The sequence below is a fragment of the Nyctibius grandis genome, chromosome 5 (assembly GCF_013368605.1).
Source record: "Nyctibius grandis isolate bNycGra1 chromosome 5, bNycGra1.pri, whole genome shotgun sequence".
NCBI lineage: Eukaryota > Metazoa > Chordata > Aves > Nyctibiiformes > Nyctibiidae > Nyctibius > Nyctibius grandis.
This window is the reverse complement of record NC_090662.1, coordinates 56769645-56789703: the sequence shown is the minus strand read 5'-3', so window position 1 is coordinate 56789703 and position 20059 is coordinate 56769645. Positions and strand designations below refer to the sequence as shown.

At 39.0% G+C, this 20059-nt stretch overlaps 1 protein-coding gene across 1 annotated transcript in view; it reads right to left on the bottom strand.

The window, feature by feature from the left end:
• The window catches only part of ANO4 (anoctamin 4), a 232506-nt gene that overhangs the window by 122456 nt on the left and 89991 nt on the right, over positions 1-20059 (bottom strand). The window contains exons 3-4 of the mRNA XM_068401169.1: positions 17628-17834; positions 402-512 (exon numbers count right to left, since the gene is read on the bottom strand). Coding sequence (XP_068257270.1) covers positions 402-512; positions 17628-17834 — 318 coding nt within the window. The remainder of the gene's footprint in view (positions 1-401; positions 513-17627; positions 17835-20059) is intronic.

Genomic DNA, 20059 nt, shown 5'->3' with positions numbered 1-20059 from the left:
GTGAATATAGCCCAAGACTTTGGAACAGCTGGAACTTCAAGTCTAGTCTTAGATCCCAGACTGCAGCATTTGCACAACATTATTAGTTCAACATAGCTGTTCAAGAGTGTAAAGAATGGATTAAAGTAACAGGAATCTTAATATTTCTGATTGCTTCTGCACAGGAAATACTGCTGAAATCCTTAGGCACATAATAATTCAAATTTTACTGTGACTTCTCTGATAGTAAAAGATTTCTTACTGGCCTTCAATAACCCATTGAACTTTCTCAGAGATTTTAGTAATACATACTCACTTATCATTCAGTTCATCACTTTGTATGTTCCTTCAGTTATAATTTCAATGCATCTCAATTGATTCTCCTACCATAAACGCAATTTTGCGTCCAAGGAATAACTTACTTTCTTGTATTGCATTAAGAATTTCTGAAAAGTCCACATTTGTATTCTGTATGTCTGGTTTTATCCATATTTGTTTTTCCAGCCGGTTAACGTGCAAATCCTCTCTTCCTTCTGAAGAAACTGAAGAGATTGATGGGGTTTGTGACAGTGCAGTAAAAACTCCAGTCAAGAGGCTTTCAGGTGAGGGAACATACATGTTGAATAAAGCTACTTAATTTTTTTCCCCCTAGCAGAACCAATTTTTCTTCAAACCAAGCAGCCTTAGATAGAACATGGACTGTTTTAAAGCCAAATATAATGAAACAACAACATTCTCTGCTATCAGCAATGATGCAGTCACTGCTGGCGGGTCCCTTGTTCGGGTGAACATCTGCCGCCATGCCATGAGCATCCCCTCAACATGCCATCTACAAAACTAAATTCAAAATGTGAAAACAGACAAGACACATCATGGTTACAAATGACACAGCACTACAGGAACAATCAGGCTAAAACAAAACACATTAACACACAAAGGACTAACTAAGTCTCAAGACAGAAAACAACCATTAGGACAAAAAGAGCACAGAGAGCATGTTTCAGCCACAGGACACCATACGTTCTCACATGCCAAGCTGATGGCATGCCGTGGTCTAGGAAGCACTCCAGTACTGCAGTCCATTTCAAAGGGGGTCACACTGGTATGTAATAGTTGCTGTTTAAAAGCACGGCAGAATAAACACACAGACTAGTGGATCACAGTTTCAAACCTATTTGAACACGTAAACAGGCACAAGATTTGCCTGTTTCACTGTTCTTTCAGCATGAACAAAGAAAGGAGGAAGTTTTGAAAACACACTCTTTCCATGTAAATAATGGCAGCTGCACTTCGAGTAGACAGGAAAAGGTACTGGGCAAACGGGCTTACGCTGCTGGCTGCAGGGTACTCTGATACAGCCAGAGACAAGGAAGGACCTATCGGGCGTATGGCCATTTTTTAAAGACTGGCAGCAAAACCTGACCTTTCACAAGGGCATCAGTTAGAAACGATGCTCTTGAGTAACTAATAGAGTTAGCAGAGAGCTGCAGCGGTCAGGGAGATATCTGGGGAAAAAGCTTCACAACAAAAAGGCGGTGGTGGAAGAAGAAACCTTCAGGTCATTTAGTCCATTACTGTGCCTTCACTAGTGGCCATTACTCATGCTTTTGATGGAAGCATTTTCCTTCTACAATCTGCCTATAACAAGCTGGTCTTGTTTTGAATTCCCTCCTAGCCCATTGTGTCTTCCCCCTCCCCTTGCCAAACGACTATCTCACCACCACCTTGATGAGAGCTATGAATTATATTCCTGGGCAAAAAATTACTCAACCCTATTTTAAAGACCCTTCTTCACTTTTTGGAAATACAAAATGGGTATACATACACCAGCTTCAGCCTTTTTTATTTCCCAATCTTAAAATATTATAAATTCAAACCATCTCATGCTTGCCCCAGCATATTCTTTTGTTCCACAGCAAAGACCCATTGTTAACATCAGAGACAGCTCCCCTTATAGATTCCTGTAAAGTGATCTGTCACGGCAGCAGCAGGAGTCAGCATTTAATGATGTAGAGCAAAGAGAATTTCTTAAGTGAGACAGCTGATTATTCATATAATAGCAGCCTAAGGAAATCTGCAGATGGCCTCAGAGGTGGGAGGCTACAGTTTCCCCCAGAAGAGAATTCTGGGGACAAAGGAAAAATACGGAAGCTGCTGGAAAAGACATATAAACAATAGGATGGAAGTAGAGAAGTGAGTAATGGACAGCAAGTCAGTTAAGCAGCTTTGCAAGTGATATCATTCAGTTTCTTGTTAAATACTCAGCTACCTCTTTCAACATATACAATTATATATTTGCATCCTCAAATCCACCAGCCTTTCTTTTCTATTTCAACCCTAGTTAGGGTTGAAAACAATGACAATACTGACAAATATGAAATACCCCCTCCTCCCCAAAGCCCTCCATCCTTGTTACACCCAAATTGCTGCTCCTCAGGACACTCGAAGGTAGAAGGATCCCTGCAGCATCTCCAACAGACCTAAACTAGTTGGGCCGGGGAGAGAGCAGTGACAGCCAGGCAGCAATGGCTGTCCCATAGTACTGATATCAGTTGGACTATCTAACCACAGGCCTCTTAATAAAATGAAGCTGTTGGAGAATGTACATATTCCATTTCAAAGCCACTTTTTTAATTAATGAAAAATACTTTCTAGAAAGTGGTCAGAAAATGTCCAGCCTAAACCTGACTGTTGTTCAGCCTAACACAGCCTATGAAGTCAAGACCAGTTTTGCTGCATTAAAATCTCCTCTCCTGTATTTGGCTCATTTGCAGTATGGGCAGCTTCCAGCAATCCACACAAACAACAGCCTCATATGCTTCTCTGATTCACAGTAGCCTTAATATCTGGCCTCACTGCATAAGTATCAGACCAACAACATCATCCTCTGATTTCACTCAAAATCATGGGCATAATCTTCTACCAGTCATTTATGATTTTAATGCGTGGCTAATCACAAACTTGCCTTCAACAACACAAGGAGAAAAAGAAATGTATCCGCTGACATCATAGCTTCTGAATAAGCGGCTGCAGGAACACTTTGTTCTCCCATGATCTTCATGGTGTCAAGAAACAGACTTGAATCAGGGCACATTAGCTTCTACCCTCCTCCCTCTCCCTCAACACCCACTTTGCAGGAGGGAGCGCTGCATTTTTTAGCTGAGAGAAACAACCCCTATGTGACGGGTCATGGACTGGCCAAATTAATGTTTGCTGATTTGTTGGCGGACAGAGGTTTTAGCCCAGCAGCTCTTTGGAAAAAGCCATAGTGTTCTCTCCCACATCCAAAAGAGATATATTTTCCTTATCTTACCACAGATCTCCAATGCAACAAACCAAGATAGTATCTGGTGTCGCTGTTCCTATTGAGGGATCACTAGCCTGGCTTTAGCATTTCCTTTTTGCTTTAGCAGCTGCTGATTTATGCTTTATCAGTGACACATCCCACTGAGTAAACTCTAAGCAATATTGCCTGGGAGGTTGGAAGGGAAAGACCCTGTTTCCCTAGAAACATAAGAAATAAAGACAAACAAAAGTGAAGTAAATATTAGATTTATCAATTTTTATGTGTTTTTATTAAAAGATCAGTCTGAGATTTTTCTCAACCTACTGAGATTTTTTTAGTTCAACTATAGTCATATTTTAAATTAGCTCATGTCATTCACTCTGATTTACTTGTTGATGCATAAAGTAGTGCATAAAATAGCAATACTTTTTCCTTTATTTGTTTTGAAGGGTCTCTACTAATTAAGTTAGGAAAACAAATGAGATTTTAAAGACATTTCATTTTTAGAGGCTGAATGAGATGGCTTGTTCTAAACCAGAATTTTAACATACTCCTAAATATTAAAATAATCGCATGTATCAGATGAGTGAATTACGTAGGGAGGTAGTTAATATGGCACCAACGTTAAACAAGGTCATTCCCACTGCAGTGAGAGAGATTTTATGTCCGCTTAAAATTAAGAACATGCTCAGGGGCTTTGCTGGATGAGGCCTTGCTACATGTATCTAGCATCTAGACAATTATCACAATCAGCTTTTTAGACATGAACTTTACAAGCAAAAGTCTATTTTCCTGTACAGTAAACACCTGGAGCCAGATTTTGAAAGTCTGCATATTTTTATACATGCACTGTGATGTGCAAATCATATTTGTAGATGGATACCCTCACATTGTGGCCTGAAATTGAGCATGAGCACTTCGGTGCAGAAAAATGTGCACAGTGTCGGTATTTGGCATCAAAATAAAGAATATAAAATTAAGCTGATGGAAACAAGTGCTGCTGTTTCTCAATGCACAATAAAGGGCTCATATTTACTCCATATTTTTGAATAGACATGTGAGAACAGAGATGATCTTTGTAATTCACTGAGGCAGCCAGGGCTTCCTGAAGAGTTTTACCACTTAGGTTCTGCTCATTGGTCGGAATAGAAATACTTGATTCAGTGGCTTTCTGAAATCTCGTCTCTCTTCTGTGCCCTCCCTCATTTCCAATTAACTCAGCAAGTGAAAGCAAATGTTTTGTCTACAGCTCCAGAAGTTTCTGTAGAGAAAAATTTACAGCTTCAAAGAATCTTTCTGAAAAGGCAGCTAGCCAGTGACTTCTATCAGTATAGTGAGCTGATTTCTTATTTTTTTAAAAAATCATTTTGACAGCCAACATGTACTTTCACAAAGGTTGTACTTCAACACGGACATTAAATATGAGTAGCAAATAACTAGTATGCCATGCAGGTAGATGCTCCTATCACAGGGCCATCTACCTCTAACAGGCCAATATTTAGCTAGAGCAAATATAATTCTTACATGAGCAGTTTTGTTTTGCTAAATTAAGTACTGCCTGTAGTTTCTACAGAGAAGTTGCTCCTTCTCACCAGAGCTGCCTCTTTACAGCAAGCAAAAAGCTGCTGTGCCTGGTGCCCTTTTCACTAAAGGCAACCCCAGGTCAACGCGGGGTGAAGGTTCACCCCTGCAGGTACATTTTCTACTGGCTTCTCACTGTGAGGGTAGGCATGTCATCTACAGCAAAAGCACAGTTTCAAATGGAAATTGTTTAAAGCGTTACCCATGCATGTTAGTCAGGGCTACACGCACACGTGAAATCCATAGCTTTACTGATCTCAATTCTGGCATTTCTCATTTCTGTGACAGGAATTAAACAAAGTGTACACCACAGGGTGTCTTCCCATGACTGCACTGGACAACACACCTCAGTGGATGAAAAACATAGTGATTCACTTATTGCATCAGAAAAAAAGAAGCTCTTCTCTGAGTCATAGGATGTATGCAAATATATACTAATATACACGTGTCTTACTGACAAGGTAAAGTTGGCCCAGAATCAGTGGCTCAGAGATAGCTAATTATGTATCATCAGGTGGAAGGCTGATGTGTCTCATAAAAAGTCTTTAAAAGAGAGCTGCTTTTGCTACATTGGTCAGATGATAGAATTTCAAATTGTTTTCCGTAAGAAATCCTGTATCATATTCTGTTTTGTTACTCGCCAACCAGTAAAGTGTTGTAATGTTCTTTCTGCCTAGGCATTTTTCTCTCCTGCAGCATAAATTTGTTGCCAGAGTGCTACTCTGTGCATCAATCTTAACTGCAGTGATTATATTAGATGTATTTTCATATATTAAAATTATTTCATTTCTTGTTGCTGCTCTTAAAGCTGCCATATACAATAGTGCAGAGTTCCACACTGGGAAAATATGGTTGATAAGATAAAATATCACATAACTATTAAAGAGAAGAAGCAGAGGAATAAAGAAATAGAGTTGTAGGAGAAGGAAATACTAGATACGTTTAAAATACATGTGGTCAGTAGCCACATTTTGAAAACAGAATCAGTTTTAATTTATGGGTCTGTAATTACAAAAGTCCAAAATTTAATATCAGCAGGATCATTTGATTTCATCCTGGTCAGCTTTATATTAAACATAAAACATTGGTTCCTCTTGACTAACTCTGGTGTAGATATTGCCTTCCTCAATGGAAATTAAAAATAGGAAACAAAGAAGAGGACGTTTCAGAGTTTCCTTACAACTCTTTTGTCCAGGTGAAAGGGTTTGTCTTCTCCATGTACAGCTAAGACAGTTCCTGAAAGTACAGGCTGAGTTCACGTAGAAGTGAGTTTTGCATCATGAAGGATAACTCTGTCTTTTAGTGTTTGTTTTCCTCTTGAACAGATATGAAAAGATGCAAATCAGCATTTTTCAAGACCTATTTTTCCCCTCCCCACAGGGATTTAAGAATGAGAATCTTTGGAAGTGTCAAAAGGTCTTTTGGGAGGGCAGCTTAACACTGATGATCAGCAAACCATCAGTGCATAGGGCAGTAACACTGGTGAGTCATGCTCACCTTTCTCCTGCAGTCCTTGCTCCCCGTGTGAACTCAACTCACTCATTGAGGCTTCACTCCCAGCTAAACCACTGCACACCAGCAAGGTGTCTGCAGATACACCCATACCAGAGGGCAGTTCCCTCACACCTGCATGATTTCCCACCAAAACTCTCACTTAAGTCAGGGCAAAGGCTGCATGTTGTCTTCCACAAGTATCTTCTCAGCACATGATGCAGAAACACATCCTGTGTCCTGCCTCGAGCTACCCCTTCTCTGCAAGGAAGAAAAAGGCCCCATTTTCAACCTGCAACTTTTTGGTCCACCAGCCCAGCACTTGATTCCTTGCTGGAACAAGACCATTACCCAGAAGCTTTCCTTCTGTCCTTGCTCCTTACTAACAGCACTAAGATTCCTCTACCTTGCATATTCAACACAATTTTAGATTGCTACAAGGAGGGGAAGGCGTAACAAGTTCCTTTTATCTTTCATTTTGCTGCTTGTTTCCAGTCTTGGGTTCCTTTTGAAGATGGCAGTGGGGATAAGGAAAGGAAAAATCACGTGTTTAATTCTGTGTTTCTGAGAACTTGTTGACATATCTGTATATTTAAGATAGTGCAGCATATCAGGGTGAGACCAGCTGTCTGCCACATCTGCAGTAGCTTCTGTATGGTGTGGCAATGCTGGCACATAGATACCTGTAGAGACAAACTGGGAGCATCTTAAAGGCCCAAGTTTTCCCTAATTTGAGGCACGTAGGTCACAGGATTTGCCCCCATCTATCTACAAAGCACATCCACTGTTTTGGAAGAATTATAAATAACAGTTAATGATACACATTGAAAGAGAGGGCTTTAGAGACTTCTGATTTAAGTCAAAGCACTGAATCATAACAGCATTAATATATAATGTGCTTCCAAGACTGAAAAGATTGGGTACCCTGTGGAAATATTTGCAGACCTTTGAAAAACCTCTGACCTGGTAGATTGCCAGGTATGTCTATAAATACGTAAGGACTTGGATATAATTCTTGATAGTCTTAATTGGTTTACCAATTACCTTAAAAAAAGTGTATACTCTGTCACTATTCAGCATAGCTAATCAAATCTTCCACTATGCAGAAAACACCATTTATCTTAACGTTTTTCTCATTGACTATGGATAAAATAATGTGTCTGCATGTTAATGTCTGAGGATCAAAAGCTGATTGTAAAAGCACAAAAATGCCTTGTTAGTTTTGAAAGTTATTGGAATAAATACATAGGGCCACTTCATTTTTCATAAGAAAGTCCAATGAATGTTAGGAAAAAAAAGACATCCAAAACTCAAATCATTCTGTTTAGCATGAAGAACCTATGCCATAGCTGTCTCTGTGCATGGTCATGTCAAGGGTATGGTAATAACAATATGGGAATTATTTTTGAAAGGCAATTTAAAAATAGTTTCCCTTTATACTGCAATACACTGTAAGGCATGACATGTGTTTAATTACGTTAATACAAACTCTTTTCTTATCTTCCAGAAGCAGCAGTAGTGAAGGGGAGATTTCTAAACACCTAATATAACTAATTTATTATAAACTAAGCTCTTTTGAAGACATTTGGTGTCCATTCTCCCCTCCATGAAACCCTGGCTGGCATCAGACACAGAGAAGTCCACTCAGCCAACTAACTACAAAGAAGTGTGGAGTCCTACATTCAGCACTTGTTCTCTCTCTCTCTCATGCTGTGTATGCCTTTTCCCCAGACAACCACAGACAAAATGGATGGATAGCCTTTGGTGCAAAGCCATACCTTCAAAATCTCCTCTACTACCAAAATAGCCTGAACACCAGGTTGTAGGGACAGGGTCCTGCTAGCCCTCAATTCCTGCATTTCTAGTTCAGTCACTGCCCAGAATGAACTGTGGGCATGGGGACAGTCAAACCCACTAACACTGTGCTCTTTTCATCAAGAGGGAGGCATCTCTTAAGCAGCAAGTTCAAACAGGACAACATCTGAGGAAAGCTGATAATCCATGTAACCCACATGAACAAGCACCCCAAACAACTGGATGCAAAAGCACACCACCTCTTTCTTCATTTCCCATCTATGCTCAGAGGATTCCTCAATGTTCTGAGTGTCGAAAGGACCCAGATGTCCACACAGAAGCCCCAAGCATAGCATGTCACGTATTCACATGGCTAACATTCCCAATTACCTGGCTCTATGTGGGCCCCGTGCAGATCCTTACACAAGCAGTAGAGGGACAGTGTCGCACAATGAGCCTTTGGAATTACCCCCTAGAAGCACTTCTTTTCACTGATAATACAAAGACACAAGCCACTGAAGTGTGTGCTCTCCTCCTGGGAACAAAGCTATCCTTTTCAAGTACCACAATGCCTGGGATAGGAATCTGCAGGAGACAATCTGAAAACGGCACAAAGCCACAGTATGTAACTAAGCAGAGACATTTCTTCATACTTTTATGTTGCAAATGAGAATCTAGGGTCTGATATTTAAATGGATCGAACAATTCAGCCCATTTCCTATTACTCTTATTTATATAAAAATGACAGTAGGAATGATTGTCTTTTAGTTCTACCTCTTTCCTCTTATGCTGTGAGTGCTCATACAAAAACATAGCTATCAAAGATCACTATCGCATATGTTCAAAAATTTGTCCGTGTTTGAAAAATCTAACTACTTGTGAATGATAAATCCCTTAGCTACTATCCACCTTTAACAATATCAGGAGTTGCTAGCAGGCAATTCATAAAAAGGAGAGGAAGAAAACATTTGCTGAATAAACTGTTTATTGCAAAAAGCTTGCCCAGTTCTCAAGTCAGCAGTTTACTGATGAGACAAGCAGAAAAGCTGGCTGCACGGGGATAAGAGGCATGACCTCTTGTAGAGGTCATGAGATAACTTCACGGCACCAAAGACTTACTTCATTATAACATGGGACATCAAGACAACTTTTACAAGATACCAGTTGTCTCTTCCAGGTGGATATTAATGTAACGACCAATTATATAGACTCATGTTATACCATAGTCTATCAATGCCTTCACAGTCTCAACACATCCTGGTAACTCATTCTTGCAGAAAGTACCAGCAGCTAAACCATTTTGGAAATTTTAGCTGTCCTGAGACTGCTGAGGAATGAACATTGCACATGAATGTGAAAATGGTTATCCGAAAGACAGGATAGCAGAACAGAGGTCTATCCAGTGCAGGATGCTATTTCTGACAGCAGATGCTTAGGCAAAGGGAATATGAGACGGGCAAGCATGTGCAGTCTGTCCCCAGTCTGTCCCTTCCAGCTTGCAGAGATTTAAAGATTTCTGGAGTGGAAAGTTTCATCTAGATGATAACGATTCATTGCTACCAATGCCCCTTTCCTCTACAAACCTGTTCCTTTTATACTCACTGTCACTTGTAAGCTAACAGGTAGCCATCATGCTCCTGCCTCCCCCTTTTACTTACCTTGCTTCCAGCCTTCATGAGCTAGTGGGACTACTTATCAGTTACAGTGTCATCGTAAGCCCTAACATCCAGCCTAGGGCTATGAAGCCCAGAAATTCACTGTCACCACAAAGCCTTTCTTACTTTAGTCTCAGACAAGAGCTATCATGCTGACCCCATGAAATATGCCTTCCTGTACAGAAACTAAGCATGGAGCAGTGAATCCCACCCTAGTTTATTATAGGGAGAGCATATGATTCCAGCCTAACAGTCTGGGTGTGTGGAGACGTAATTAGGGAGAGGTTAAGATAAATATCATCATTCAGTTACAAATCGGAGGTGAAGAATGGAGGCGATATTTATATATTGACTGTGTAAAATATTATATCTCAGATTTTTTCTTTGTCTTTGAGAGTACTTCACAAGCAGCAGGAATCCTGCCCCTAATACTGGTGCAGGTGGCCTTTCTTATAAAGCTCTGTCACCTACTATAATTACCAAGACCTGCTAAAGAGAAATAGAGCATTTTGCCATTAAAATGCATGGAATAGTTTTGGGCTGCTCACACAGGATGCCTACCCAAGAAATATTATTTTCAGAAATTGGCATTAAGCAGAGTCTCCTTTGCAAGCAGTAGGAGAGCACCTGAATAGCAAGGGTCATATTTTTCAAGCAATCTGGCAGCACAAAGAGCCTTGAAAGTATGTGCAGTTTTGATGACCTTTGAAAACCTTCCAGTTTCATCGAAGTGCAGGTTACTTCTTTATGCTGTCAGGTGGTGAATTCCTTTCCTGTGCTAGGTGTGTTCCTAAAGGAAGGTCTAAATAAAGTATTAAACTATAGTGCTATCTCCCTTTTTCTATTCTAAGTACCCTGAATGCTGTCAGTAATGAAGACCTCAAAAACGCATGTTTTGTGCTCCTTTGGGCCTCTGAAGCACAGCACGCTAGAGAAATGCATACTGCAAGGATGTGACTAGCAGACACTGTGCGCCTGTGGAGTTATCCAACATGCAGAGAACACCTCTGCTTTCCTGAGACATCCAGCCACTCAGCACAGGGAAGGGCAGCAGTCTGCATGACCCAAAGGTAGTTCTCTTCTGGAACAAGGAACAGATGAAAAATTATGGCACCTTTGCTTCCCTGCTGTCCTTACGCCTGCTGTAAGCTGTCCTGTTGAGTTTTATGCAATTCTTTTAAGATTTTGGGCTTTTTTGGCACCGCAGTACATTGCACTAGTTGGAATTTCTAGTGGGTTCTGATGGCTAGATGCACTTACCTGTATCATATCTACTCACCCAAGGAGAAAGCCCTCTTTTTTTTTTTTTTTTTTTAAATTATAAAGAAAGGTCTGGCTTAATTTTGAGATTTCAGAATGAACCAGAAGGCTTGGTGTTAGGAAAGAGGTCTTGCTATCTTTTGGACTGGAACAAACCTTTGTGGAAATTAGTAACACCTTGCAGCCCTGTTACCGTCAAATCCTTTTTCAGATCTTAAAAGCATCTCTGCCAAAGTAGAAGCTAGTTTGTTCCTTCTTTTGACAGTCTGCCTGCAAGAATCTTTCCTTGGCATATATGAAACATGTTTTATGGTATAAATAGAGGCTTACATAATACTAAGACCCCTTTAAGCAAGAACTATAGAGCTAAGAAAAAGACACATTTTTCAGTCAACCACTACAGGAACATAATAACTGATTATTCAGTGTCTCCCATTGCTTCTTGAATGATAAGTTATTTTTTAAATAAAATGAGTCATTACTTTCTCAGAAACATTGAAAAAATTTTATATATATTGTCTATTTTCTTCAGCAAAAGCTAGAGTGGTCAAGAATTTTCCTAACTGTTTTAAGACAATTATGGTACACTGGTCTCAGGACATTATAACCTTGCCTTGGGATCAGCGATATTCCCTGTTTGGTGTCAAGCCACATCTGGCTGCCTGTTCCTATTTTGAACAAGTTTCCCTTTGAGAGGAAACTCTCTGAGGGTAGAACAATCGAGAACATCCACAGAGAGCGGCATTTTGCAGCCTTCATGAGGCGACGACGTGTTGTAAACTAACAGCAGCTATGGGAGTCGAAATCTGAGGATGAGCTGTACTGATTTTAAAGTAACCATACATAATTGATTGCAAGAGTGAATGAAAGATCATTTTACAACAGCAAACAAGAGACCGATCAAGGCAGGAAGAAAAAAAAAAAAGTCTTTGAAAAGAGATGAGCTTCAAAATACATACTTCCCAAAGAAGCAGAACACCCTCAAAGCCACCACTTAAAATTACTAATGTTATTTTTGAAGCTCCTTATTGAGGGTGTGCACAGGTCCCAGGTATGACCAGTACTTGTGTGTGTGTCACGTGCAGCATAAATTGATACAGAGGGATGCAATTTCTGCCTCAAAAAAGTATTTTTAAATTAAACATAATTGTTAGTATCGAAAAACAGTGCTTTATCCTCTAGCTTTTTTTTTTTTTAACATGCTGTTTGCAAAACTGTTCTCCAAACTGCTAGAATGAGCATTCTAGGAGACTTTAGCTTAGGAACAGGAATTTTCAAAGAAGTGGCTTTTGCCCTAGAAAAGTAAAGGGATGAATGAAATGGGCTGAATGACTAAGCAAAACGATAGAAGATTTCAGGCTTTGCATCATCTGCTAGCTAGTTCAGCTCTTAAGTTCAAACTATCGCATAATCACCATGTGACGACCTGTCACTCAGCCCAGTGACAAAAGGTCCTCATTGTAATTGAGGCAAACTGTTCTTCTCCTTAGGAGCTTTGCGGAGGCTCCAGAGCACTAATAGTCAGGACAATGAACTGTCTCTGTGTTCAGCAGGGGGGTATTTTCATCTCACGCTTGAGGTACAGACACGGGAGAAATTTTGTCTGGTGCATTGAACTTGCATTACATTGATAAAGAGAAAAGTTAAGTTTGCAGGCTGGTTTCTTTGACATTAGTGTCCCTTCTGCACAGGGACATTTCTTGCAAACATTTTTTTTTGTAATATGAAAATTAGCTTAATGAAGGGAAAATTAAAGTTTTTTGAAATCTGCTTGCTTTTTCCGTGCTTCGTTCCACATGGGAGGAAGCTCCATATACATCCAGCAGAATGCACATCAGAAAAGACGGCTCCCCTAATAATGTTACACAAGTAAGACAACAGCACTACTGTCAGTGTAAATTCAAACTTTCAGTTGAGTTTACACTAGCCATTCTCACACCATACTTGTGTTTGCTGCCAAGAAATATTTGCATGACAGAGCTTTCTGGCAGAATTATTTGCAGAAGTTTATTCTTTTAGTCTGAGAAAGATGTATGCCACGCGTCCTGCCAGTCAGCAAAGAAAAGAGAATGAGATTTAACCAACAAATCACATCTAACACGGATCTTCTAAAGACCATTCACAACCAAATGTGAATGCTGACAAGCATGGGCACATTTTGTGATGAGAAAAGGATATCTTTTGCACAGTAAATTATCATTTTTAAGGACTTAGTTCTAGCTTCCTTGATGATTCCAAGTTCATTAAGTTGTGACTAAGCTCATTAAACATGCATTTCCTTTTTTGCTTTAATTTTGATCTCCACAGTTTCAAGAAACACGCATTTTTCTTTGCCTCCTAAGTCAGTGGTTCTGTTGGCCAACACCGCTAGCTCTTCTTTCTTATTTTCATGCCCAATAACTACAGGCATCAATAAAAATGCTACAGTTTGATGACAATAATAAAAAAAGAGGATCCAAAAGTCACGAAAAGCATTGCCTAAGGCAAACACACCTTCCTTTAACATTTATAACATATCTATCAGGTACTATTTGTCATAAAAGGCAAGAGACTGCCAAAAAAAGATCCTCACTGAATTCCAATGACCCCACTAGACTTCCACCATAATGCCAGAAATCAGTCCTTTCCATAGGTGTTTCCTTGCCTTTGAACATAAAGTTCTTCCAAATATCATGGATATGCCTATATCATTTCAGGTAGCAAGTGTCCTGAATATATTATTATATATACACTTCTATATAAACCTCAAAATGCATTAAGGTTTAACCAGAGGCCTTTACAGGAAGCACAGAGAAAGAAAATCTTGCTGCAGAACCTTTGAATCCCTGCTATCACAAAATGGGTAACAATTGCTAGCAAGTGTTTCAAGTAGAGAAGACCTAAGAAGTTTCCAGAGTTTCACACAATGAAAGAATTCACTTGACTGCTGCTTAGACTTATTGAGTAAGGCAGTTTTTCCACAGCCAGCAAATTCAATGACTCCTAGAGAAACTAGGTTTGACAAGTTCTGCAGAGTTTGAGAATAAAGGAATTAGTCACCAACAGGAAGAGGTAAGGTAACATTGTCCTGATTTGAAATAAAGAGTATTAATGGAAAGAGCAGGCAGAAAACAAGAAACTGAAGTCCTTCTTACTCCACAGCAAAGGTGCAATGCCATCAGAAGTGAGGCATTTTTTTGTCCGCAGACTTGCCTAACCCTGACATTGAGAGAATGGTCTGGGATGACAGTTTAACCTCCTCTAGGCTTTTTCAGTACTTGGCTCTGCTGCTTTTACAGACTACCTAAATGCTGATTACCATTGCTTTCAAAATAAGCCTCCTGTGTACACACACACATCAAACATAAACCATCTTCAGGAAAGCTGTAAGAATTTATACCAGCCACAGGTTTGCCCCAAGTGCTTTTAACCCTGTACTTCAGTAGCCCAGTACCCCATTAACCACAATATACCACAACTCGCATAACTGGGAGATTATAACTGGAGGTTTCTCAAAACTAAAAATACTATCCCTGCCTGATTCTGGAAGGAATATATATTTAGCTTAATATCATTATGTATATTTAGCTTAATATCATTGCATCTAAATTTATGATCTGATTGCTCTACTTGTCTTTGCTTTTCTCTTTTCTAAGAGGAACTTCCCTCATACAGGTGCGCCTGCAGAGGCATCAGGTGCCTTGACCACTAATAGCCATTTTCTTCCACTCATTTATCCATTTTCCTCTGTGTTTTGTTTCAGTTACTTGATACCTTCTGATCTGCTTAAAATCAGAGCTCAGAAGTTGTGGTTCTTGTGGCTGAGCAGTACTTCTTTGCAAGCTTGGACAAGACTTTATTTTTTATTTTTTTTTTTAAAAGGACATTACAGACAACTCACTGCTCACTAGCCACTTTAACACCCAGACTAACAGTAGAAGTCATCAGCCTCAAGCTCCTTACCAGCCACAAATAAAACTTGCAGGGAAGGAAGCTGAAAAGGAGTGCTTTAACGCTGAACAGTATCTATAGTTCCTCCTCCTTAGCATGTAGCTACCTGTGAACTTCATTAAAAGGAAACAGCTGTCAATTAAAAAGAATTCATAATAAATAATAAAAGGTGTCATTCTGGAAAAGAGAAGCGGGAAAAAATACACTCATTCGTAACTGTCATTTTATCAAGGATCTTTTCTTTCCATGGGTCTAGCCTTTCTGATTGATAAGAATTAGAAATGCCATTTTAAGTCCTCAGAATACTTTTCTGTACAATCTATTATGCCAGACACTCTTCATGTTTGGAGTATTTGTTAACTGGACAAAGGAAATTTCAGGCTGAATATAATGTCTACTACTCCAACAGTGAGACCTACTTGATTGTGATAACAGCACTCCAATAGAAGGAAAAACTTAAATTGTAGGAGCTATTTAAAATTAGACTGGACAAAAACATGAGGAATTTACTGTACGCAATAGCAGGAGGATAGGTTGGGAAATGGTGGTGTAAGATCTGTTACCTGAGTAATTAATATATATCAGAACATTTTCTCTCTAAAATACCAAACTATTCATAATGTACAGCCTTAGATAAGGTACTGCCATTGGTCAACTAGTATATTAGGCTAAGTATTTATGAAGCTACAGCTGTTACTTTGTGGCTGACTGAGAATGAATAACATATGAATTTAGGTTTAAAATAAAATTTTCTCTTAGGAGTGTTATTTATTACTATTGCTGCCTGACTATAATCTTTCTTAGACTCTACTTGCATACAGCTCAAATGGGTGTAATTTAACCTGGACACAGAGACAAATTTAGTGTTCTTATACAGAATTAAAAAGTCAGACCCAAATCATAAAAACGTTATTTCATTCCAGATGAAACAATGACACTGTAAGTTGGTTAAGAGAAGACTCCTGTCATACAATATATTTATAAAAATCTGCAGCCTTTAAGGCTCTGGGTGCTATTAACTCTGCTTAATTTCATTAAAGCTCATAATACTAAATGCCTCCTTGAACCAAGCTACCAAGCATGTTCTCTGTAGGTCATAGATGCTGTTATTGACTAAAGAGCAGAATATGATAGACAAAACTAATCTCATATGACTGTATTGAAAGCTAAATTCCTTAGACAATCATCATCCAAATGATGCTCACTAATGAGCTCCATTTTAGAAAAACTCTGGGGTCTACCTAAAAAGGGATCTTTTTCTCAACCAGAAGCCAGCATATGTTGCTTGTACATTATTTAGTATTAAAGCACAGGCCATATCTATGAACACGTAGATGTAGAATGTGTAGCAGCTCAAAAGGAACATGGTTATTGTGCAGGTTAAAGATATTTTTTCACTAACTGTGATGCAGGGTTTTTTTGTCAATCTTTTAACATGCTGCAGTCTTGATTATATATCTTTAGCAACATCAGCATTTCTGTAGTGGTAATTTCTGTACTTCAAAGAAAAAACATAGAAGCTGAAAAAACAGAAGGACAAACAAGTGAACAGAGGAACTGAAATAAACAAGGCATATGGCTATGAATCACTGTAAATTCTTAATTAGTCTACATTGACAAAGATTATGGTGACTAAATAGTATGGATGCATGAAACTCATGGCAATAGACCTCCATAGCAACCCACAATAAATAATCTAAATTTTCAACTTTAGAAAAATTAAGCCATTTACTAGATCTGCAAGGTAATGGAAGCATCCTAAGGGTTTGCAGGCAGAACTGTCTGTCTCACACAAACAGACTCTGTCTCACAGCACCCAAGCAGCTGCATACAGGGTGCATCATGCCCTTTCCTGGACAGCAACGCTGGAAGTTTATTGAGACCCTTCAATATAGAAGCTACAAAACTGACTTAATGGGCAGCCTTAATTTGCTCTAGTGAGGAAAGAAATTCAGAGTTTAATTTTCACTGTGAAGAATGACTGAACATGGCCAGCACAAATGTTATAAGAAAATATACTTCTAAAATAGCTCTGGTAATTAACATAACAAGGAATGAACTCATGATATCAATAGAATTTGATGGTTCCCAGGAGATTCTGGCTTTCTTTTAAGAAGTTTCATTTTGTTAACCAGTTAACATATGTTGTAAAATCTCCTTCAGATCTAGAGTTTTTGTTTGCATTCTAGCAGCAGGACTTTGATCTATGCCCTGGATTATGACTTTGTTCAAAACCAATGTTAGTGTCAGTTACTGAGTTCCATGGGGGTTGCCTGTAGCCTCTACAGCATTGCTATTAGCTCAGGGCTTATCAAAATTAAACATACATAAAGGGAGCAGTATTAAAAAACAATAGCCCAAAGCTCTCTCTGCATTAACATTTTGGATATGACTACATGTTGCATGTTTTTTTATGAGTAAACTTACATTTTTATTTCCCACTTTCAGCTGTCCCAACTGTTGTTACTCCCTATTATCTATAAGTGACAAAAACATACCAACCATAGACAAAACATCAATTGATAGTTCTGATGATCAACAGATTGACCTCCACGCAAGCATGATTTAATGCTATTAATACCAGCTTCACAACATCATGGCATATCATACAAGAAATGAAACTGAAAAAGGTGTCAAGCCAAATCTGTTACCTGGCTGATGGCTTTTTGCTTTTCCACCAGTGACTGCCGAAATACTAGATCCAGAAGACGAGGCTTCCATTTTTATTGACCTTCGGACTTGTGGGAGTGAAGGATGCCCAACCACAGGCGGACGCTGTGACACTGGGTAGCTTGCTGCAGTTCTCCTCTGACAGATTTGCGCACGCTTTTCAGCCCCATGAATAGATAAACTTATACCTGACAGGAATAAGAATTAGTACTGTTAGATACAAGAGACCGGCATGGAATAACTAAAATACAAAAATTGCCATGGTTTAAAATGGAACTGTAACAACCTTCTTGAAGGAAAAAGAAAAAACAACTATAAAATCACGAATTCTCTATAAAAATGAAAAGTGTGAACACCTTTGCTGCTGTGCTGCAGACATCAGAGTCAGCCACACTAAGATATTTAAATTAATACACAGTCATGGTTTACTGCATTACTGGCCTGCAGGAGGAATTATGTTCCATTCCTTCAAAAAACCCACACAGCTCACACAAGATGATATTAATGAGGTAACTACCACAGAGTTTATTAAATGATAGTTTTCTGATTGATGGATGAGAAATATGCAATAATGGATTCTTTTCTTCTGAGCATTCACAAGTCTTAGGAAGTCTCTTCACATGGAAAAGATGCTACACTTCAGGTAGTAACTAGCTTTTAAGGAAAAAATAAAAGTCTGTTTTGAGGAAAACAGTAAGACTACAAGCAACAACATGACCTTAAGCTTGAAAAATAATTCCACTTTTACCGGTCCTGTGAAACATTGCCTACAATACTGGAAATTGTCTTTTACACCAAACATTCTCAAATTTGTCACATAGCCAATTTTTAAATAGAAATGGTGATGAAAAACAGGCTTTACATTTCCAAAGAAAAAAAGCAAAGTTGAAAATTCCTATGTGTCTTTTGTACAGTCTTAGAAAGAAATACTACCTTACAGTAAAAAACGCTGATTCTGACTTCCTTATGTTCACATTGATGCAATTGCTCCAACTTCATTTGAATTACTCTCAGCATACTCTGGTGAAAACCTTTAGACAATCTCTTTTGGGCAACAAAGCTGAATGATAATTCTACGCTACTGTTTTACACTTAATTTAATTGTAACTCTTACTGCTTTTATCAGCAGTCTTTGTTTTAAAAAAACAAAAGGAAAAACCCTAACCAGATATAAATGGGCAAACTGAGAAGCAGATGGAAAAGCAAACCCTAAAAAGTGGAAATATGGATACTGTAAGCACATTGTCAGTTGCAGATACTCAAAATCATTAGAAATCTTGGATTAGACTGCCCATTATTGTGAAAGGAGTCCTGCACTGAAATGTCCAAGAATGCCTTAATAACTCCAGTCTTCCAGTTCCACCGAAAGCCAATGTATGTGAACCTCTATGTTACAGAAGAGGCTTTGACTCTCTGAAGTCTTAATACACTCTGATTCATAATATACTACCAAGGGGAAGAAAGCTGCCACTTCTGTAAGCAAATGGTGAAAACAGTAGGGCTGCACACATGGGGAAAGGCTGTGCAAATTGCTCTCCTCTAAGATGGCTCTGTGCATTCAGAATCGAAGCTGCACACTTGCTACCTGACTTTGCTACGCTTCACCAGAGCTGATCTGCTGCAGGAAGGGTGAACAGACGAGAACTCTCCTGCAGTAACTGCTCACACACCTCCTGGTTATGGGGCTAATGTAACTGCCAGCTGTTTCTAAAGACTGTTGAAATCACATCTTCTTTAATACAGACAACAAATCCCAGTCACGCTGTTCAGTTGATTCATCTTGGGAAAAGCAGCGTAGTAATCCACGTGAGCAGAATGACAATGAGCATGCCTAGACAACACATTTCTTTGACCATGTTAGCTATACAATTTAGCCATAAGGGGCTTCAACCAGGGAGAATTTAAGCCCCAGCTGTAAAATGAGCTCTTTACTTCTTGTGCAGTCACTAGAACCTTGTGATGCTCAAAATATCGTGCAATTATCTCTAAGTTATTAAAAAATTAACCACAACTGTTTCCTTTTAGCATCACCACTGGTTGTTGTATCATTTAAAATAACCACCTCTCTGAAGCTCACAATGGAGTTAGTAAGTTATTCTACCAACGCTAAACATGAACCTGGCATGTGCACATACTTACTAGCTGAATCTCAGTGAGACTGTGCTTTCATTTGGTCATGAAATGAGTGATCTATTTTAGGAACTGGTTCCAAATATAAGGTGACTGCTACACTTCTCTGAGGTTCAAGTAAATTGCTTCTTCGCATGCTGAAAACAGTCTATAAACTGTTGTGTAGCTGTGATTCAACTTCCTAAACTATTTGTGCAGCACTTATTTTCAGACATCAAAATAAAGGATACTGCAGCCAGGTCATTATTCCAAAGGACTGCAAAATTTGCAGATTGATCACATC